Below are 23910 nucleotides of genomic sequence, written 5' to 3' on the forward strand. Positions count from 1 at the left end.
GTGTGGATCTGTTATAAATAAAGGCAACTATGAATGCTTGAGTATAGTCAGCTGGTATAGGTATACTTTTCTGCCTTTTGGTTAAAGCCCAAGACAGGGGTTTCTGGGTCATAAGGTCAGGGTGTTTAATGATATTAGGATTTTTGATATTGTTTTACAAATGTGTTGTAATATTTTTTTTTATTTCTAGCAGTGACATATCTGATTTCCAGTTGCCCACATCCTGTTGATATGTGGTATTGTCACAAGTGTTTTTAATACTATCTATTCTAGTTGAGGTGAAGTGGTCTCTCATTGTGGTTTTAATTTGTATGTCTTTGGTGACAAGTGGTGGTGAGCATCTTTTTAATACTTATTAGGACTTTCAGGGTTATCCCTACCCTTGTCTCTTGTCCATGGAGCTAAGGGGTGTCTGCCTTATTATTTTTAAAGGACCCATATTATGGGAATAGCAGAGAGGAAGGAGCTCATGATTTCTCATCCTAAATAAATTTCTCTTAGGGTTCTATCTTCTCTATTCTGTAGTTTCACTGTCCTTAACACTACTAATCCTAGAACTTGCTCCATTACAGATTCCTTGATCCATAAAACAGAGTCTGATAGAGATTTCTGTTTAGCTGCAAAATATGACCCATTAGTCAAGGATCATCTTTCTTGAAGATCAAAACGTACTTGGGTGGAATGCAGGAGGGCTGGTGTGGAGGGAGGGAGAGCAGCACTTGTGAGAAAAGCCCAGATGGCTTTGACCTCAGATTGAGAAGCCCTTGCTCAGCAGATGCCCAGCAGCATTTGTTCTGAGGCTCCATTAATAAAGACAGAGTTCCTAGAAGAGGAAACACTGACCATTCATTCAGCTCTTACTTGTTGAGTACTGAAGAGATGACACACAGTTTGCACCAAGCATACATCAGGGAACTGAAAACAAACCAAAAGTGCCCCCCTTGTGGAGCCTGTGTTCTATAGGAAAGAGGAAGAAGACACACTCTAAGCACAGTAAATGAGGACAGTGTTCATGTGAGGTGATAAGTGTTCCAGGACAGGTCTCAGAGTGGGTATGTGGGGACAGGGAAGATGACTGTTTTCCTAGGGTGCTCAGCATGGGACTTAGTAGCAAGGCGACCTTTAGGGATAGATTTGAGGGACATGAAGGAATTTGTCAGGATGTTTGGAGGAAGATCTTTCTAGGCAGGAGGAAGCTGCAGTGCAAATGCACCAGGGCAGGATCCTGTGTGTCTTCTGGGGAGAGCAAGGATCTGAGATGTCCTGAGTGGAGTCAGAGAGGAGCTCAGAGGCACAGCCAGTCGCTGAAGATATGGATGTTAACAAAAGGAATCGTGCATCGAGTGAAGCAGTTTTGAGCAAAGACCAACATGTTACATTTTTCAAAGTGTCATACTAACTACTGATCTGAGAATACAATTGAGATGGGAGGACTCCCAAGGTAGCAGGGAGTGTTCCAGCATCTGCTTGGTGTCATATTAAAAGCAGGAAGGAATCAGTAGTTCATGGTGATTCCATTTATAGTAATGTGATTTTAAGGTTGCCCCTTCCCCTAAAATCAGCTAAGTAACAAAAACAGCATGGTATTGTCACCAGAGTAGACATGTAGACCAATGGTACAGGGAAACCATCCTATGCTGGAGATGTTGGTCACTTTACCTGGTGTGTGAGCAGGGGAAATAGTGGAAGTGTTTGGATGCTGCACACATTTTGAAGTGGGACTTGACAGCACTTCCCAAGGAACTTAACTGGAGTATGAGAAAGAGGAAGTAAGGGGATCACCAAAAATTTGTGAAAAAAAAAAAGACTTCTGCTTCTATCAATGATGAGAGACATCCAGAAGAGAAAGAGCCCAGACATCATATTTAGTAATAAGAACAGGGATAATTTTCTATAGAAGCTGAGAAACAAAAAAAGATGGTAGCAGAAGGTCAGACTCAGGTCTCATCCTTTACTGACCCCACAACATGGTGCCCTCCCTGCCCATGATACTGGAGACAGGATGAGCCCTGGTGATGCTTTAGTCCCTGTCATCACAGGTCCTGGTGGGATGAGGTTCAACTGGAGGGACAAGACTAAGGAGCAGAAAGACGATCCAGCTGAGGAGTGACCATATCAGAGATCAGGATGCACAGAGCAGAGATTGGGTGTCTCCTTGTCCACCCTCAGCTGCTTTCAGTCTTCTCCTGTTCCCACCTGCAGCAGACTCAGCACAGCAAACATGGATTCTAGGAGATTTCAGGCTTTATTTTCTCTTTGAAATTTAGGAATCTTCATTTAATTAACCCATCAACTGTTACAGTTAAAGCAACATCCTGGGGCTTCATAAATTGGCTTCCAGACTATTCACGTATAATGGAATCAAGCCTTTATTGAAGCTCACCAGTGGTGACTGACCAGAACATAAAGTGTTCCCCTGATCAGCCCCAAACAATTGCAAGGGCGCTCCTTATAAGCTTGAAAACCGCAAAAGAGATATTTTGGGGTCTAGCCAATGCAAGCAAGTCAGGAGAGTGCAGTCAGGCGGCAGGTAGCTTACCAATCACAATTAGCCCAATCATCCCAATTACAGAAACATAGCCCCAATATGCTAGTTACAGAAACAATGCTCCATTAGATAGTTCCATGTTCTTAAGGGTTTCTATAGCAAAAAGAAAAGAACAACTTGCCCCAGTCATGGGACCTTTCTATTTGGCATGGTTGTTTTACAAAATGGAGTTACTAAACAAAATGGAATCACTTTGGCTTGGCTATCACCCAATCATATTTTGTGGCATAAATTTGAAATACAAATCAATATTCAGATTCTGCTTTTTAGCAGAGAAGGAAGAAGCTACAGTCCAGGGCAACATGAAACTACAACAAAAATGGAGACATCCCAGCCCCACATCTGCTACATAGGAAAGTTGATTGAGGAAGAGAACAGGACAGTGTGGGGAGGGATCTTGGTGGTCAGGGATGTGCTCTTCTCTGCATTTCCTCAGTGATGATGATAGGAACACAGACACATAGACACAGTTAGATGCCAGCTACACAGAGAAGTTAGAACCTCTTGAAATCTCAGTAGGGAGCAGGAATGAACTAAAGAAATCCTGTGTTGCTCAGTCCCACAGAAGGCAGCTGTCTCACACTGTAAAAGAAAGTATTATGAACAGATTCAGATCACTCATTGTAATGGAGGCCCTCTGAACAACCCATTAAACACTCAAAATGTCACAAATCCCTGAGAAAGTCCCTGTAACCCAGGGGTCTCTCCATTCCCCAACCCCTCTCCCTCTTCAGAGTCTCACCTTTCTCAGCAGTGAGAGACACATCAGAGCCCTGGGCACTGTCATTACCTGAGCAGGAAAAACAAAACACAAAAAACAAAAAACCCAAACCTGGTCAGAGTCCACAGGAGATGTGGGTAATAGAGGAATTATGGGTGGATCAGCTCCCCCATGGCTCCCCACTAGACTATTCCTAGGGTCTCAGGGATCAGTGTTCTTCATACTTACAGGCAGCTGGAGCATAGGGCCCTTTTTTTACACCTGAGGGAAGAAAGCATTCGGTGAGGGAACAGTTTAAAGACAAGTCTTAGAGGTGCCCCCTAGTGCTGGACACTGGGACAGTCTCCAGTACTGTGGCTGCAGACATAGGGAAGCATCAGGAGACAGGAAGAAAGTAGATATGTAGGGATGGAGCCAATCGCTCTCCTGGGGGTCTGTTCTCATCAGGCAGATTCCCCTCTGGCCTCTAAATGCTGGGAATCAGGTCCCATCACCACAAAAATCAAGAATTGTCCTTTAGATTCTATGCACAAAATGTAAACAGGGTCCAGGTTGGGTAAGGACACATGTAGATTTTACTTCCCATTAACAGGGCAGGGCACACTTCTACCAGGTACTTGAAACCATCAGTGGGTCAAAAATTCAGACCCTGCACTTTCCCTACCTGTGTTTCTCTTCTTCCACAAGTCAAAACAGACCACAGCTACAATGAAAAGGATAATCACTGCAGCAACAATTCCCAGGATGGCAAGGGTGGACTGAGGGGGTGGCTCTAGGAGAGAAAGGGAAGTCAGGTGAGGGGCCCTGATCCCAGCTCTCAGTCCCTACCCTGATGAGGGTCTCCAGAAAGCCTCCTGCTTTCCTGACAACACGCTCTGTGCCCTCACTCCCTCCTTACCCCATCTCAGGGTGAGGGGCTCAGGCAGCCCCTCATGATGCACATGACATGTGTATCTCTGCTCCTCTCCAGCAGGCACCACCACAGCTGCCCATTTCTGGAAGTTTCCATCCCCTGCAGGCCTGGTCTCTACAAGCTCTATGTCCTGTGTCTGGTCCTTCCCATCTCGTTGCCAGTTCAGGGTGATCTCCTTAGGGTAGAAGCCCATCGCCCAGCACCTCAAGGCGACATCCCCTTCAGGGCTAGGGTGGTGAGTCACATGTGTCTTCGGGGGATCTGAGGGAAAGAACAGGGAAATTCAGACATTTTGGCATTTCCTCTTGGGGGGAGTTGGAGGTCAGGTGCCTTTACCTTTCCCCATGCCTCTATTCACGCTCACTCTGTTAATCATGCCCCTGGAGAGCCTAGAAGATATTTTATGTGATTTCCCTACTGTATGGGAGATGTGCTAAATGCCACACACCTGTTCTATCGCTGAACATGCTGCAATCTATTGAAAACTGGCGATGGTGATATCAGCTCTCCAAGATGGTGGCCGCTGGCTTCCTCAGTGGGCTGTCCGGTGTGGAGGACAGAACTGGACCGCTTCCTTCCCCATCTCAGGATCTTCTCGCTTTCAATGTCTGTGATGAAAAATCAGCCATTAACCTAATTGGTTTACCCCTGAATGTAATCTTCCTCCTTTCTCTTGTAGCTTTTAATATTCTCTCCTTGTTCTGTATGTTGGATATCTTCATAATTATGTGTCTTGGAGTTGGTCTATTATGGTTTTGTATGTTTGGGGTCCTGTAGGCTTCCAGGATTTGGCCATCCATTCCATCTTTCATATCTGGGAAGTTTTCTAAGATTATTTCATTCAACAGATTGTTCATTCCTTTGGTTTGAACCTCTACACCTTCTTCTATCCCAATGATCTCAAGTTTGGTTTTTTTATGACATCCCATATCTCTTGGATGGATTGCTCGTGATTTCTTAGTATCCTTTCTGTGTTGACTATATTCAAGTTGCAAAGTTTGTCTTCATTATCTGATGTTCTGACTTCTATTTGATCTAGTCTATTTGTAATATTCTCATTTGAGTTTTTATTTGGTTTATGGTTTCCTGCATTTCTAGGATTACTGTTTGATTTTTTTAAATCTCTATCTCCTGGTAGAGCTCATTCTTTGCCATTTGAATTTGCTTATGTAATTCGTTTTCAAAGTATACTTTCATTGTTTGGATTTGCTTTCTAATGTCTTCTCTAAGATTCTGTTCCATCTGCGTTAGGTATGCCTTGAGTTCTTTCTCTGTCCATTTTTCTGATGCATCTAGGTTCTCCTGTGAATTTAATTTGTCCTGCATTGTTTGTAATCCTATTTTCCCTTGTTTTTTCATTGTGCTCATGTTACTTTCCAACTTTATTTGACTGCTGTGTTTCTGTTTTCTCCTTTAAATTTGTTTTGGTTTTTATAGTTCCAATATCTCTCCTTTGTGTTGGGAGACAATGTTTAGAGATGTTGGATTTAATTGTGATTTAAGGCAAATTCATTAGTTTCATTAAAGGCCTACAGATTTTGATGGCATATAGAGAATTGAGGTTTGAACTTAGGATTTTATGTTGAGGTCAGGCGATTTGATGGTATGGAGGTAAGTATATGTTAGCTTCTTTGGGGGGTTGCTCAAATGTAGGCGGATATTAACAAAAGAATAGACAGGAGTACTTGGGGGTAGTTAAGGGCTTATGTGGACTATAGACCGATTCGTGATTCGTAGTATTCATCTATTTGCATTTAGTAAGTTGTACATAATCTGGGTGGTCATGCTTAAGAGGAAAGATGGGGAAAATGTAAGGAAGCAAACCCAGAAAGAGAGAGGGAGAGAAGAAAGAGAAAAGAATAGAAAAGAAAAAGAAATGATGAAAAAAATAATAAAATGCAGTAAAATAAAAATTACAATTAAAAATAATAATTAAAAAAATTAAAATTAAAAAAATTAAAAAATTAAAAAATTAAAAAAAGAAAAAAAGGCACTATTTTCTCCACTTCCAGTAGGTGGTGCTGTGCCTTCCAGGCCAAGATTTTGCCCTCCAGCTGTAAGAAACAATCCTGTGAGGTTAGCTTAGGTTTATTCCTGGTCTCTAGTCACCTCGCTTCTCCTGCCAGCCAGGCCTTTCCCAGTGTGATACCTCTCTGCAGTTCAAGATACACTCTGGGCCTGCAGTTTCCTGGATGTGGAGCTCAGCTTTTGGGAACCAGCCCCTATTGTTTTGATTCTCTTTACTAGCCCCTCCTCTGAGAGCTGGCGAGACAGGTTTCGTTTTCACCGCTGGTGGGAGGGGGGAGTTGGAGGTCAGGTGCCTTTACCTTTCCCCATGCCTCTATTCACGCTCACTCTGTTAATCATGCCCCTGGAGAGCCTAGAAGATATTTTATGTGATTTCCCTACTGTATGGGAGATGTGCTAAATGCCACACACCTGTTCTATCGCTGAACATGCTGCAATCTATTGAAAACTGGCGATGGTGATATCAGCTCTCCAAGATGGTGGCCGCTGGCTTCCTCAGTGGGCTGTCCGGTGTGGAGGACAGAACTGGACCGCTTCCTTCCCCATCTCAAACCCAGAACTCAGCCTGGAGCACAGTGAGGGCACAGCCGGCAGGACCCCACAGAATCTGCAGCACCATTCCTCTGCGTTGTGGCATGCCATTTCCCGGTGCACCACAGTTTCTAGCAGCAGTTGCTTAGGGCCTCACTAATTTGCTGAGGCTGGTTTGGCACTTGTGATCCTCCTGGCTCAACCTCCTGAGCCACTGGGATTACAGACATGCGACCCTCGTCCTGCAGCCAGATACCAGGTCTCAGGTTGAGGATGCCAGGGGGAGAAGAGGGGACTCTAGAGACGCTAAGGGGGTGAAGGCACGCATGAGGGCAGGACTTAGGGGCCTGAGTGGAGGGATCAGGATGAGCATCTGCAAGCTGGGGAGGATCTGGACTAAATTAGAGAGGACGCTAATTCCCAGAGTCCTGTGTGCTTAGGGGACTGTACCCTCGCTCCTCTCTTGGAGTCTGGTTCCCTCCTGACCCCGCACTCACCTGCCCAGGTCTCGGTCAGTGACAGGGCCAGCAATAGTAGGAGGAGCAGGGTTTGGGGGGCGCCATCACCCTCATTCTCCACTTCTGTGGAGATTCTTCATCTTGGCAGATGAGTGGGGACGTTGAAACCTGAACTACAGTTATGCCGATTGGCTTCTCTGGGAGTTAGACACGCAGTGGGAGTGAGACTTTGGGCCACTTCAGGAGTGTCCAGGCAGAACCACCTGGCCCAGGTTGGGAGAGGGAGAAGTTAAATGCTGGAGAGAAGGGAAATCCCCAGTGCTCTATGTCCACACCCCAGACACAGCTCTAGATCCTGAGAGCCACGCCCAGGGACCTGGGATTTTGCCCTGACCACTCTTCTCCTGCAAAGAGTGCTCTTTATCACAAAGTCCACTGATGCTTGCTTCAGGGAATTCTGGAAGGGTTTGGTTACAGGATCTTTTTGTTCCCCAGAGGTAAACATGTTTATGTGGAGTATGTTTATCAATTAGAAATTAATTCCATTTTAAAGATGATATTTTATTCACTCAGAGAATTAATAAACAATTGCATGTCAACAGAAATAATGGTTTCAAAGAGAAATTACTGTTTTCCAAAATAAAGATTTAATCAGAAGAGTGGACCTTTTTATTTTTCACAGTTTTGAAAGTCATTTTAATTTGTCCTTTTAGAAAACTGCTACATATTCATAACTTCTGCATTTAACTATTAATTTTGTTTGAAACAAAAAATGCAGCCTCACACTAACACGTGAGAGGAATCTTTTAAAATAATGTTTTAGGTTACTCTGGCTATTCATCTTTGATAGCACACTACATTCACACAGTATTAGCTTCTTAAAAGTTCTTTGACATATGGACCCTGAAACATCATTGTTGAATAGTTCATATTCTGTTACATGAAAGGCTGTCTTGCACATTGATTGCTCTTGTGCTAATGCATGATATTTTTTAAAATCATGCATCATTCTATAAAGTTATATAGATATTCTAGTGTACATACATTACAATGCAAGTAATCAAGAGGCCACATGTTGATAATACCACAGATTTCACCAGAAAGGGTTTAAACATTGGGGAGTCCATTAAGTTCATGGTGGTGGATTCATATTTTCCCAGACTGATTTTCTTCTAAGAGTGTACATTTTATCATTAATAATATTGCTGTTTGTGTACAATCTAGAAGGGACAGGTTCAGGTCATTAAAAAAAATGTTGGTCAAATATTGAAGCCTAAGGAATGGTTTCTCTGTCATTCATTCTATGTAGCAGAAATGGTATCCCATTAAAAATGGGGCTAGTCCAACTCACCACATGGCTTTTGTTGACACAGACACCCTACTTTGCAATGTAGCAGAAGTGTTTTATTTGTACTTCTCACTCTATCAAATAAGTTTTTCATAATGTGGATTTGAATGAAGATTTAATAAAGTCAATAATTTTTATTACTTCTAACAGGACATGTTTATGTGAACTGGCATTTTCTCTTGTGCAGTTAAAACATGCTCAGAAATACAATAACTACTGTTGTAGTTTGGTACCTTGGTTCCATCTTGCCAAGTTTTAGTTCAGTGTAAGTAATGTTTTAGTGACATTATAAAAATAGTTTTTGGTCATATAAATCCTGTGCAAAAATCTGAATAGCTCAAGGACTCCACAGATCACACTTTGAGAATTGGTGTTCTGAGTAAACTGTGAAGAGATCCCAACTGGTCCCAAGTTCTTTGCTTGATCCTCTACAACTATTCTCAATAATTGCTGTAACATGTAAAATATATGATATTTTTGAACAAGTAATGGATTTATGCACAATTATATACAAAACAAAAGAAGTTCTTAGAAATTAAAAACCGATCATATACATGATAAATCTATAGAAGATTTGGATGATTAAAAGTTATACCAGAAAAGAAGTTATACAGTTAGAAAAATAATGGTAAGGAAAACAGAAGAACTCTAAGAGCATGAGGCTATCAATGAAGGATTTCTGGGCTGGAGATGTGGCTCAGCGGTAGCGCGCTCGCCTGGCATGCGTGCGGCCCGGGTTCGATCCTCAGCACCACATACCAACAAAGATGTTGTGTCCACCGAGAACTAAAAAATAAATATTAAAAAAAAAATTCTCTCTCTAAAAAAAAAATGAAGGATTTCTAAAAACTGAATGATAGGAGTTCCACAATCATTGAGAATAAGGAAAGATTTTTAAATCTCAAGAAATTCTCTCAGCAATTACCCCCCCCATTACATTTGAAAGGTCTCAAAACAAATGAACACAGATCCATGCAAAGATGCATCAAATAAAATTTCAGAAAATCCATAGAAAATAAGAGATCCTGAACATCTCAAGAGGTAGGAACAAATGCTTTGGTAGCTAAACAATGTTGAAGTAATATCATGTGCATTCCAACAAAAATACTTTCAACAACACAGAATTCCATAAAGTTGAAGTTGAATTAAGAGCTAACGTATCCTAAAGGCATTTCATATGTTTTGGGTTTCAATATTTTCTGTTCCATGTTTCTCTAGGATATGGTTAAATGCAGTAAGAAACAAAAATGATGGAGAAAATGATGGAAAGGGGAAACATGATATGTAGGTAAGAAGGGAGACAGCACCAGAGAGGGAAGCCAAGGTTCTCTGATGAAATAAAGGAGACTCTGGTGTCAGCACCCCCTCCCCAGATGCAAAGGAATCCAGTCCAGGTGTGGCAGGACTAAGGGCTCTAGGATAAGTGTCTTCACCAATTTGGTGGAATTCTGGATATCACCAGCTAGCCGGGATGATGACCTGTGCTGGGTTCACAAGAGCTGGCCTCAACCTCAAGCCTAGGAAACAGTGAAGAAAGCACACGACACACAGAAATACCTTTTGCTTGTGAGAATTAGGGACAGCTCTCCACCTTAAAGTTCATTGGAAAGAAAGTGAATCACCTGAAAACCCTGTATTTATTGGGGAGGAGACATTAGAATATTGTGGGAGGACATCCTCGCACATGATTTGAGTTACCTCCCTGGCTGGGTGAGAGGCACTTAGACACAGCTGTGTTAGAGCCTTCCCCACCCTTTTCCAGGTCTGAGGGCTTGTCCGTGCAGAGGCGTGCCTGGCCACTGCCCTGAAGACTCAATTGTCGCCCCTGACCTTGGGATGCTGCCCCCCTTAACCTTCATTGGATTGGATTTTCCATGGAAGTTTTTGCTCCCCAATACTCTCTCTTAATAGTCTCTTCTTTAAACCTCACCACCACATTAGGTGGCTGGAGGTGGGAGCTAGGAGAAGCCATCTTGGAGCCAGTATTATGGGTAATGAGAGTCTTGTCTATTTTATTTAAAACTCCCTAGCAATTACTTATGAATTGAACCTTCTTTCATGAAGCCAGCGCTGGTCGTGTGGCAGAGAATATTTCACCCAAATAAGGCAAGGGGTCTGGTGTCAGGGGGTTGAGTTCAGCCTTTTGATGTCTTGAGGTCAGAAGATTGATTGGCGTCTTGTGAAGTCACACCCATCTCAGTTCCCTGTGGGAACACAGGCAGAGTGAGAGAAAAGAGCACAAGTGTGTGGAACAGTCCAAACAGCATGCAATGCCAGGCCAGTCCTCCCATACAATCAAAATGCACATAGCTCACACACACAGCCCATGGATGGCCTGCGACACCTGCATATGCTTGAATATACTCAAGGAGACTGTCTTAGTCTGCTTGGCTGCTCTAACAGAACACCACATATTAAGTAAATTATGAAGATCAGAAATGTATTTTCTCACCATTTTTAAGGCTGAGAAATTCAAGTTCAATGCACTGCCATCTAACTAGGGCCCTCCTGCTGTTTTCTCATATGTTACAAGGTGTAAAGGCAAGAGACAGTGCAAGAGAGGCAGGAGGGGCCAACCCATTCCTAAGATAACAGTACTGATTTGTTTAGGAGGGCACAACCCTCATGACACACCCACCTCTCCTTAGGCCCCATCTCCTCACACCACCACATTAAATATCAAGTCCCCAACACATGAACTTTGGAGCAAACATTCATACCATAGCAAAGACCCTGTGAGAGAGTTTGGAAAACTTCCAGTAATAAGTACCAAAACAGCAACAACAATAACAAAAGAAACTAAGCAAATGAAGGAACAACTCTGTAGGGAACTTAAAAATCAGTTAAAGGAAAGAAAAGGAATCATGGCTACAAGCCTGGTTATGAATAGCATTTGCACAGTCAAAACAATATAAACAACATCAGCCTAAACAAAATTATAAAATGACTATTGAGAGGATAGGGGCACGGGAATTGATGCTGTCTACTAAAAGTGCAACATGAAACTGAGAAAGAAAGAAGGAGCCCTTAGCATTCTATTTAGGGGCACAGAGGTAACAATAAAAACATCAGATATAAAAGTAAAGCAGGCTGCCTCTGAGGATCAAGAAATGGGGCTATATGGAAGATTTGGATAATTTGTTTTTTTGACCAACCCTTGTAGAAGTATTTGGAATCTCAAATGCATCCATGGTTCCACTAGAAAAATTAAAATTCAGTGTTTAAAAAGACAACATGAGAGAATAGACTCAGATATCACTCTGTAAGGTACATCAGAGAAATGAACAGTGCTTGGCATTGTGCTGCATGCCCATAATCTCAGTGGATTGGGAGGCTGAGGCAAGAGAATCTCAATTTCAAGGCCAGAATCAGCAACTTACCAAGTCCCTAAACAAGTTAGTGAGATGCTGTCTCAAAATAAAAAATAAAAAAGGGCTGTGGATGTGGTTCAGTGGTTTACTGCCCTTGGGTTCAATCTCTGATACCAAAAATTACAAATAAAAATAAAAATAAATGAAGTAGTAATCAGGGAGACATATGATTAGGTAATAGATCTTTATGAAGGGATTTTGTTTTAGAGAGAGAGAGAGAATTTTTTAATATTTATTTTCAGTTTTCAGCGAACACAACATCTTTGTTGGTATGTGGTGCTGAGGATCGAACCCGGGCCGCACGCATGCCAGGCGAGTGCGCTACTGCTTGAGCCACATCCCCAGCCCCGGGATTTTGTTTTATTTCCTGAGTTTATCTGTGTTTCTTTTAATGGGAGATATTCCATTATGATTGAATGCAAGAATTAATGGGCCCAGAGGGAAGAAGGTGATGATGCAGGAGAGGAAGGAGCCAATCTTATTCCCAAGTGCAGGGGTGGCCTCAGACAGCAACAGACCATCTACCAACACTGGTGTGAAGATGGCGGAGCAGTTTCAGCTGTAGTGGGATTATGAAGCAATTCTTACCTGAGTCCTATTTTTTTCCTCAAGTGAAAAGAGAAAGTTCATCCTTTAGGATTAAGAAGGAGGGAAGTAGTAGTGGGGTGTGAGAAGGGAGGAGAAAGTGAGAAATTGCCCACTCAGTGGGCCAGAGAGCCAACTGATGGGAAATGGCATTTGGAGAAGGCAGTGCAGGGGCCCACTAAAGCCTGTGTTCATAATCAGAATGAAAGAGAGGGAGAGAAACAGAAATTTGCAGTATTCAGGCTGTGGGAAGAGGAGGCTAACAGACTGAAAGGAAATGCAACAAAAATGTTCTGGTCTAAGCATATGGATTATTTTTAACTTGTCATTTATTTTTGTCAGCATTTCATAATTTTTCTATACTGAATACACATTATAATCATATATCACCTAATTACAGGAATAAATTTGAAGAAATGTGTTCTTATTCTATGAAGTCAGTATCATCCTGATACCAAAACAGACAGACATATTAAAAAAACTATACATTAATATGCCTGATGAACATAGATGCAAAAATCTTTAATAAAATATTAACAATCTGTATTCAAAAGCACATTGAGAAAATTGTACACAAGGTTTCCATCAAGGGATGCAGGTTTGGTTCAACATATGCAAATCAATAAATGCAATACTTGACATAAAGAAAACTAATGACCAAGATCACATGATCATCTCAGTAGATTCAGAAAAAAAAACTTCAACAGAACCCAGTGTCTATTCATGTTAAAAACACCGAGGGAACTAAGGATAGAGGAAGTTAAAGGAACTTGCTTAGGTAAGTTTCTTGTATATAAGTTAAACCCAAAGCCATCATCATAGCAAATGGTGACAAATTGGAAGTATTTCCTCTAAAATCAGGAATAAGATAAGGATGTTCATTCTCAATATTCCTATTTAATGTAGTACTTAAAACTCTAGCCAGAGCAATTAGGCAAGAGACAACATTTAAAGGGACACAAAAAGGATAAAAAGTCAAATTATCTCTATTTGCTGATGACTTGATTCTATACTTAGAAGACCCACAAAACACCACACATCTACATCTGATAACTTTAGAAAATTATCAAGATAAACGATCAACATACAAAAATCAATAGCTTTCCTATATATCATTAATAAACCTGTAGTGAAAGAAATCAGGAAAACAATTCCCTTAAAATAGTCTAAAAAACAAAGGGGGGAAAAAAGAAAAAAACAATGGGCATATATCTATCTAAACAAGGATGTGAGGGATGTCTTGAAATACTAGTGCTGTGAAGTCTTTGGAGGGCTAAGGATGTGGCTCAGTGGTAGTGTGCTGACATAGCATGCAAGAGGCCCAGGGTTCCATCCTCAACATGGCTTCTCCCCAAAAAACAATGTCTTTGTAGCATAGTCTGAGCTTCATGTTAACAGCATATTTAGTTGCTTTAACTATGCCAATATAACAGCTATACTGGTTCACTTCTAATAGAAAATGTTTAAAATAGCAGCACCTCTGGCCTTTGCAGTTCCACAGCCAGCCATTTATAATTAAACTTGTTACTTAAATTTTTTGTTAACAATGACATTTTGTGTCGGGGATTTTAGCCCTCCTCCCCACCCCTCATTTCCTCCTGACCTGTGGGACAGATGGGGAAACCATGCCCCGACCAGGACCAGCCACCTGTATCTAGCCCTCCCTCGCTGGAGGAAAATCGGAGATGCCAGGGACACCAGTCAAAGCAGGATCTCAGTTTATTGAGAAAACACACATAGCTAATATAATGTACAGGAGCCAATCAGGATAAAGGTCAGCAGGGTGGGGAGAGTTCACGTGTACACCCATCCTACAGGCCATAACGGGAGACACAAGCTGTCCATGAGAGTGGAAGGGTTCTGAGCCTATCTTAGAGGTTGTCTGATTTTTCATCACCACCCATAGCACCGCCTCCTGGCTGATTGCCAGGCACCATCTTAGCCACACGTGGCCCCAGGACTGGGAAGTGTGTATCAAGTTGGGTTTTCCTCTTTTCTGATGTAACATGCCCCACATGTTACATCATGCCCTACAATTTTGTATCAAATTTTATAATTAAATGTTTTGCCCCCTTTAAATTAATTATTATATTATGAGCATTTATACATATGCAACAATTCAAGGGCAATCCAATAGCATCATTCCAACATTTGACTGATTCCCCAAGACAAGTCAAGGTTAGAAGGAAACTAAGAACCAAGTCATCCTCCATCATTGCATATGGCCTTCCTCTAGAACCCATGGAGCCCATGAATTCAGTTTTGGTTCAGTTCTAGGTTCCATAAGTGAAATAACAGAGAAACCAGGAGAGCAGTTGTGCTCTTCAAAGCAATGGCAATCAATGGGAGTCCTCAAAAGACTGCAGAAGGAAGGGGGTGAGGATAAAGAAGGTTTGAAGGAAGGAAAAGTGATGAAAAAGCACAGCTGGTAACACAATATAAAATATCTAGAGACATATGGCCTATCCAAACTGAACCAGGAAGACAAACCCAATTTTATTTATTTATTTATTTATTTATTTATTTATTTTTTTTTAAAGAGAGAGTGAGAGAGAGGAGAGAGAGAGAGAGAGAGAGAGAGAGAGAGAGAGAGAGAGAATTTTTAATATTTATTTTTTAGTTCTCGGCGGACACAACATGCTTGTTGGTATGTGGTGCTGAGGATCGAACCCGGGCCGCACGCATGCCAGGCGAGCGCGCTACCGCTGAGCCACATCCCCAGCCCAACAAACCCAATTTTAATAGATCAATATGACCTATCCAAACTGAACCAGGAAGACAAACCCAATTTTAATAGATCAATTTTAAGCAATGAAATAGAAGGCACCATCAAAAGCCTACCAACTAAGAAAAGCCCAGGACCAGATGGTTTCTCAGCCGAGTTCTACAAGACCACAAAGAAGAATTAATATGTATACTTCTCAAATTACACCATGAAATAGAAAAGTAGGGAACCCGTCCAAACTCATTCTATGAAGCTAGTATCAGTATGATATCAACACCAGAGAAAGACATACCAAGGAAAGAAAACTTCAGACCAATATCCCTGATTAATATAGATGCAAAACTGTCAATAAAATTCTGACAAATTTTATACAAAAACATATTTAAAAGATAGTATTGTGTTCATCCTACCAAAGCAAGGTTGGTTCAACATATGGAACACAATTTATTGCATCAATAGATTTAAGACAGAAATCATATGATTATCTCAATGGGTGTAGAGAAAGCATTTGACAAAATACAGCACCTCTTCATGTTCAAAACACTATAAAAACTAGGAAAATAGGAAAGTATCTCAACATTGCAAAAGCTATGTATGCTAAATCCAAGGTCAACATAATTTTAAATGCAGACAAACTGAAAGAATTCCCTCTAAAAACTGGAAGAAGATGGGGATGCCCTCTTTTACTACTTTTATTCAACATTGTCCTTGAAATTATAGCCAGAGAAATTAGACAGACATAAGAAATTAAGGGAATATGAACAGGAAAAGAAGAACTCAAATTATCACTGTTTGCTGATGACATGATTCTATATTTAGAAGATTCAAAAAATTTCACCAGAAATATTCTAGAACTAATAAATGAATAAAAGTAGCAGGATATAAAATTAATACCTACAAACCAAATGCATTCTTATACATCAGTATGGAAATTTCTAAGAAAACTTGGAATGGAACCACCATTTGACTCAGTCATTCCAATCTTGGTTTATAGCCAAGGTATTGAAACCAGCATACTACAGAGACACAGGCACATCAATGTCTATAGAAGCTCAATTCACAGTAGCTATACTACGGAACCAAACTAGATGCCCTTCAATAGATGAATGGATAAAGAAACTGTGGTGTATATATACACAATAAAATATTACTCAGCCATGAAGAAGAATGAAATTATGGTGTTTTCCATTAAACAGATAAAACTGGAGAATATTATCCTAAGTAAAATAAGCCAAGAATCAAAGGCCCAAGGTATTAGGGTCTGTAAACAAGTCAGGATGGTGCCTGGCAAATGTTAGAGTCTGTAAACAAGTCTGGATGGCGCCTGGCATATTGCCAGAGGGAGTGGTTTGTGAAGTAATGCCAGCGAGCCATTAAGTGTGGAGATTCCTTATTGGTTGACTGCTGTATCTAGTTTATGCTAATTAAGATAAGCTGTGTGGAATGTATAAATACCACTCCTGTCCTACAATAAATGGCTTCCACTCCTGCTGTGTCAATCTACACAAGTTGCTTGTCACCCCCCCCCCCCGTTATTTTGCTGCAGCTGGACTGTGGCACCAAGGTTTTCTCTTATGTGTGTATGAAAATTCATCATGAGGCGGGCCCAAGATGGCCACGAATAGAGTGCATCACACCCCGTGTACCGCGCCACTGCGTGGGTGAATAACGAGTTAGAATGACAAAAAACTATCTTGTTAGGAACTTACAGCAAAATGGGGGTGCACCGAAACCTAGAGGAAGGATTTCCAGCACTGGGGTCCGGTAATTGAGTCTCATACATGAGCCAACTGTGCGACTGGAGATCCGGGCTGACTGATCCGCGTGGCCCGCCCCGTGGCTACAAACGGCGGGGAGCTGCCAAGAAGCCACCAGCAAGCAGGGAGATTGCTGCAGATTCTGTGGAATCCTGCCGCCTGAGCACTCATGGAGCCCTGGGCTGAGTTCGGAATTTCAGACAGAGAAGGGAGCAGGACAGTTCTATCCCCCACAATGGAAACTCCACAAAGGAAACCAGTGGCCACCATCTTGGAGAGCTAAAGTAACCACCGCCACTCTCTGACAGATTGCAACAATAAAACAGGTGCGTGTTACTCAGCTCATCTCCCATACAGCGGGGAATTCGAATAAAATCTCTCCTAGGCTCTCCAGGGGAGGGATTATCAGAGCAAGCCTGCATAAAGACGCAGCGAAAACTAGAGACACCCGACCTTCAACTCCCCCTCCCATCAGCGGGGAAAACGAAACCTGTATTGCCAGCGCAGGGAGAGGGGCAAGCGGGAAAAAATCAAAGCAATAGAGTGTGAGGGGGTTCTTAATAGCCACCCTCCAAGCCCAACAAACAGCAGGCCCAGAGTACAGTTTGAACTGCAGAGAGGCATCACTCAGGGGAAATCTGGTCTAGCAGGAGAAACCAGGACTAGCAGGAGAAATCAGGGGACTAGAGGCCAGGCCCTCATGATTGGGCGGCTAGAGAACGCACACCCGCCGGCAAAACTCCACCCGCTGCCCGAGTGACTGGGTGGCTGGAGTCCACCCCCTGCCGGCGACCAACTGCGCGACTGGGCAGCTAGAGATTGCCTGCCCACCAGCAACAGCCGGCCCATTGCCCCTGCGACTGAGCAGCTGGAAACCGCACGCCCACCGGTGACCAATCGCCCGCCAGCTGCCCGTGTGACTGGGCAGCTGGGGACCGCCTGCCTGCCTGTGACAGCTGGCCCATTGCTGCTGTGACTGGGCGGCTGGAGACCGCATGCTTGCCGGCGACTGATCGCCCTCAGGCTGCCGCTCGACTGGGCAGCTGGAGACCGCCAGGCCGCCGGCGTCCGGGAGCTGAAACCAACCAGAGACAGTCCAGTTCCACCCCTCCATTTGGACACCCCAGTAAGGAGCCTGGAGCCCGCCATAGAAGAGAGGTGACGTCACTGGAGCTCGGCCATCGGAATTCCTTCCCAGTGGAATCCACTTTAGCAAGCATAGTCTACCAACACAAAGGAGAGATAACAGAGATATAAAAAACCAAAACAAATTTATAGAAGAGAGCAGAAACACAGCAATCAAATAGAGCTGGAAAGTAGTGTGAACATCATGAAAAAACAAGGGAAAAAAGCAGTACAAACAATGCAGGACAACTTAAATCTACAGGAGGACCTAGAAGCATCAGAAACAGGGATAGGGAAAGAACTCAAGGCATACCTAATTCAGATGGAAAGGAATATTAGAGAAGACATGAGACAGCAAGTCCAAGCAATAAAAGTATATTTTGAAAATGAATTAAACAAACAAATTCAAATGGCAAAGAATGAGCTTTACCAGGAGACAGAGATCTTAAAAAAAATCAAACAGTAATCCTAGAAATGCAGGAAACTATAAACCAAATTAAAAACTCAAACGAGAATATTACAAATAGACTATATCAAGTAGAAGTCAGAACATCAGATAATGAAGACAAAGTTTATCAACTTGAAAAGAATATAGTCAACACAGAAAAGATGCTTAAATCCCATGAGCAATCTATTCAAGAGATATGGGATGTCATAAAAAAAAACAAATCTGAGAGTCATCGGGATAGAAGAAGGCTCAGAGAATCAAACCAAAGGAATGGACAACCTATTAAATGAAATAATTCTAGAAAACTTCCCAAAGATGAAAGATGGAATGGATTGCCAAATCCTGGAAGCCTACAGGACCCCAAACATTCAAAACCGTAATAGACCCACTCCAAGACATATAATTATGAAGACAGCCAACATCCAGAACAAGGAGAGAATATTAAAAGCTACGAGAGAAAGGAAGCAGATTACATTCAGGGGTAAAGCAATTAGGTTAATGGCTGATTTTTCATCACAGACATTGAAAGCGAGAAGATCCTGGAACAATGTATTTCAAACGCTGAAAAACAATGGATTCCAACGAAGAATACTGTATCCAGCAAAATTAAGCTTCAGATTTGACAATGAAATTAAAATCTTTCACGATAAACAAAAGCTAAAAGAATTCGCAGCCAGAAAACCAGCACTGCAAAGCATTTTTAGCAAAATACTATAAGAAGAGGAAATGAAAAATAGTGCCCAAAACTAACAGCAGGAGGTATCTCAGTAAAGGGGGAGGAAAATAACCAAAAAGTAAAAACTAGCCAAACTAAAATAAATAAATAAATAAATAAACATGACTGGAAGTACAAATCATATTTCAATTGTAACCATAAATGTTAATGGCCTAAACTCACCAATCAAGAGACATAGGCTAGTAACCTGGATCAAAAAAACAAATCCAACAATATGCTGCCTTCAGGAGACTCATATGATAGGAAAAGACATACATAGGCTGAAGGTAAAAGGTTGGCAAAAATCATATCACTCACATGGCCCTCGGAAGCAAGCAGGAGTGGCCATACTCACATTGAATAAAATCAACTTCAAACCTAAGTTAATCAAAAGGGATGAAGAAGGACACTATATACTGTTAAAAGGAACCATCCACCAACAAGACATAACAATTATCAATTTGTATGCACCAAACAATGGAGCTGCAACGTTCATAAAACAAACTCTCCTCAAGTTCAAGAGTCAAATATACTACAACACAATAATTATGGGTGATTTCAACACGCCGCTCTCACCATTACCATTAGACAGATCCTCTAGACAAAAGCTGAATAAAGAAACTATTGAACTCAATAAAACAATCAATAACCTAGACTTAACCGACACATATAGAATATATCAACCATCATCAAGTGGATACACGTTCTTCTCAGCAGCACATGGATCCTACTCAAAGATAAACCATATATTATGCCATAGGGCAACTCTTAGTAAATATAAAGGCATGGAGATAATACCATGCACCATATCTGATCATAATGGAATGAAACTGGAAATCAATGATAAAAGAAGGAAGGAAAAATCCTACATCACATGGAAAATGAACAATATGTTACTGAATAATCAATGGGTTACAGAAGATAAAGGAGGTGATAAAAAATTCATAGAGACAAATGACAATACAGACACAACATATAGGAATCTATGGGACACAATGAAAGCAGTTTTAAGAGGAAAATTCATTTCTTGGAGTTCTTTCCTCAAAAAAAGGAAAAACCAACAAATAAATGAACTCACACTACACCTCAAAAACCTAGAAAAGGAAGAGCAAAATAACAGCAAAAGAAGTAGAAGACAAGAAATAATTAAAATTAGTGCAGAAATCAATGAAATTGAAACAAAAAAACCATTGAAAAATTGATAAAACTAAAAGTTGGTTCTTTGAAAAAATAAATAAGATTGACAGGCCCTTAGCCACGCTAACAAAGAGAAGAAGAGAGAGAACTCAAATTACTAACATTCGGGATGAAAAAGGCAATATCACAACAAACACTACAGAAATACAGAAGAGAATTAGAAAGTATTTTGAAACCATATATTCCAATAAAATAGAAGATAGTGAAGAAATTGATAAATTTCTTAAGTCATACAATCTGCCCAGATTGAGTCAGGAAGACACACACAATTTAAACAGACCAATAACAAAGGAAGAAATTGAAGAAGCCATCAACAGACTACCAAACAAAAAAAGCCCTGGACCGGATGGGTATACAGCGGAGTTCTACAAAACCTTCAAAGAAGAGTTAATACCAATACTTTTCAAGTTATTTCAAGAAATAATAAAAGAAGGAGTTCTTCCAAATTCATTCTATGAGGCCAACATCACTCTGCTCCCGAAACCAGACAAAGACACTTCAAAGAAAGAAAACTACAGACCAATATCTCTAATGAACTTGGATGCAAAAATTCTCAATAAAATCCTGGCAAATCGAATACAAAAGCATGTCAAAAAAATTGTGCACCATGATCAAGTAGGATTCATCCCTGGGATGCAAGGCTGGTTCAATATACGGAAATCAATAAATGTTATTCACCACATCAATAGACTTAAAGATAAGAACCATATGATCATCTCCACAGATGCAGAAAAAGCATTCGAAAAAGTACAGCATCCCTTTATGTTCAAAACACTAGAAAAACTAGGGAGAACAGGAACTTACCTCAACATTGTAAAAGCTATATATGCTAAACCTCAGGCTAGCATCATCCTGAATGGAGAAAAAATGAAGGCATTACCGCTAAAATCTGGAACAAGACAGGGATGCCCTCTCTCACCACTTCTATTCAATTTAGTTCTTGAAATACTAGCCAGAGCAATTAGACAGACAAAAGAAATTAAAGGCATAAAAATAGGAAAAGAAGAACTTAAATTATCGCTATTTGCGGATGACATGATAATATATTTAACAGACCCAAAAGGGTCTACAAAGAAACTGCTAGAGTTATTAAATGAATTCAGCAAAGTGGCAGGATATAAAATCAACACACATAAATCAAGGCATTCCTGTATATCAGCAACAAAACTTCTGAAATGGAAATAAGGAAAACCACTCCATTCACAATATCCTCAAAGAAAATAAAATACTTGGGAATCAACCTAACAAAAGAGGTGAAAGATTTATACAATGAAAACTACAGAACCCTAAAGAGAGAAATAGAAGAAGACCTTAGAAGATGGAAAATATACCCTGCCATGGATAGGAAGAACTAACATCATCAAAATGGTGATATTACCCAAAGTTCTCTACAGGTTTAATGTGATGCCAATTAAAATCCCAATGACATTTCTTGTAGAAATAGATAAAGCAATCATGAAATTCATATGGAAAAACAAAAGACCCAGAATAGCAAAAGCAATTCTAAGCAGGAAGTGTGAATCTGGAGGTATAGCGATACCAGAGTTCAAACTGTACTACAAAGCAATAGTAACAAAACCAGAGTGGTACTGGTACCAAAACAGACAGGTGGACCAATGGTACAGAATAGAGGACACAGAAACCAATCCACAAAATTACAACTTTCTTATATTTGATAAAGGGGCTAAAACCATGCAATGGAGGAAGGATAGCATCTTCAACAAATGGTGCTGGGAAAATTGGAAACCCATTTGCAACAAAATGAAACTGAATCCCTTTCTCTCGCCATGCACAAAAGTTAACTCAAAATGGATCAAGGAGCTTGATATCAAATCAGAGACACTGCGTCTGATAGAAGAAAAAGTTGGCTACGATTTACATACTGTGGGGTGGGGCTCCAAATTCCTTAATAGGACACCCATAGCCCAAGAGATAATAACAAGAATAAATAAATGGGACTTACTTAAACTAAAAAGTTTTTTTCTCAGCAAGAGAAACAATAAGAGAGGTAAATAGAGAGCCTACATCATGGGAAAAAATTTTTACCCCTCACACTTCAGATAGAGGCCTAATATCCAGAATATACAAAGAACTCAAAAAATTAAACAATAAGATAACAAATAACCCAATCAACAAATGGGCCAAGGACCTGAACTGACACTTCACAGAGGAGGACATACCATCAATCAACAAGTACATGAAAAAATGCTCACCATCTCTAGCAGTCAGAGAAATGCAAATCAAAACCACCCTAAGATGCCATCTCACTCCAGTAAGATTGACAGCCATTATGAAGTCAAACAACAATAAGTGTTGGCGAGGATGTGGGGAAAAGGGTACACTTGTACACTGCTGGTGGGACTGCAATTTGGTAAGGCCAATTTGGAAAGCAGTATGGAGATACCTGGGAAAGCTGGGAATGGATCCACCATTTGACCCAGCTATCACACTCCTCGGACTATTCCCTGAGAATCTTAAAAGAGTGTACTACAGGGATACTGCCACATCAATGATCATAGCGGCACAATTCACAATAGCTAGACTGTGGAACCAACCTAGATGCCCTTCAATAGATGAATGGATAAAAAAGTGGCATCTATACACAATGGAGTACTACGCAGCAATAAAAAATGACAAAATCATAGAATTTGCGGGGAAATGGATGACATTAGAGCAGATTATGCTAAGCGAAGCTAGCCAATCCTTAAAAAACAAATGCCAAATGTCTTCTTTGATATAAAGAGAGCAACTAAGAACAGAACAGGGAGGAAGAGCATGAGGAAAAGATTAACATTATACAAAGACGAGTAGGGGGAGAGAAAGGGAGAGGGAAGGGAAAGCATATGGAAATGGTAGGAGACCTTCAATGTTACACAAAATTACATAGAAGAGGATGTGAGGGGAAAGGGGGGGAACAAGGGAGAGAACTGAACAACAGCAGATGAGGTAGAGAGGGATGATGGGAGGGGAGTGGAGGGGGGATAGTAGGGGATAGGAAAGGTAGCAGAATACAACAGTCACTAATATGCCATTATGTAAAAATGTGAGTGTGTAACCGATGTGATTCTGCAATTTGTATTTGGGGTAAAAATGGGAGTTCATAACCCAATTGAGTCAAATGTATGAAAGATGATATATGATGAGCTTTGTAGTGTTTTGAACAACCAATAAAAAAATATATAAAAAAAGAAAATTCATCATGACAGGAGAAGGAAAAGTAGAGGTATTTTGGACCAGACTGAGGGTAGTAAATGGTGGGGAGAGTGCCTGAGACTAGAAATGACAGTAGAATAAATTGGACATTATTACCCTATGTGCACATATGATTACATACCTGTGTAACTCTACATCATATACAACCAGAAAAATGAGAAGTTATACTTCATTTATGTATGATGAGTCAAAAATACATTCTGCTGTAAGGTATAACTAATTAGAAC

The 23910-nt window shown here is 40.9% G+C and overlaps 1 protein-coding gene across 3 annotated transcripts in view; it reads right to left on the reverse strand.

Annotated features, from left to right (window-relative positions):
• Positions 1-2351: 2351 nt before the first annotated feature.
• The window catches only part of LOC113177827 (popy Class I histocompatibility antigen, A-1 alpha chain-like), a 59493-nt gene continuing 37934 nt past the window's right edge, over positions 2352-23910 (reverse strand). For all 3 annotated transcript variants that reach the window (XM_077801889.1, XM_077801888.1, XM_077801884.1), the window contains 3 exons: positions 3498-3530; positions 3291-3338; positions 2352-3130 (listed from right to left, as the gene is read on the reverse strand). In XM_077801889.1, coding sequence (XP_077658015.1) covers positions 3126-3130; positions 3291-3338; positions 3498-3530 — 86 coding nt within the window. In that variant the 3' untranslated portion in view covers positions 2352-3125. The remainder of the gene's footprint in view (positions 3131-3290; positions 3339-3497; positions 3531-23910) is intronic.

Source organism: Urocitellus parryii, chromosome 8 (assembly GCF_045843805.1).
Source record: "Urocitellus parryii isolate mUroPar1 chromosome 8, mUroPar1.hap1, whole genome shotgun sequence".
Lineage (NCBI taxonomy): Eukaryota > Metazoa > Chordata > Mammalia > Rodentia > Sciuridae > Urocitellus > Urocitellus parryii.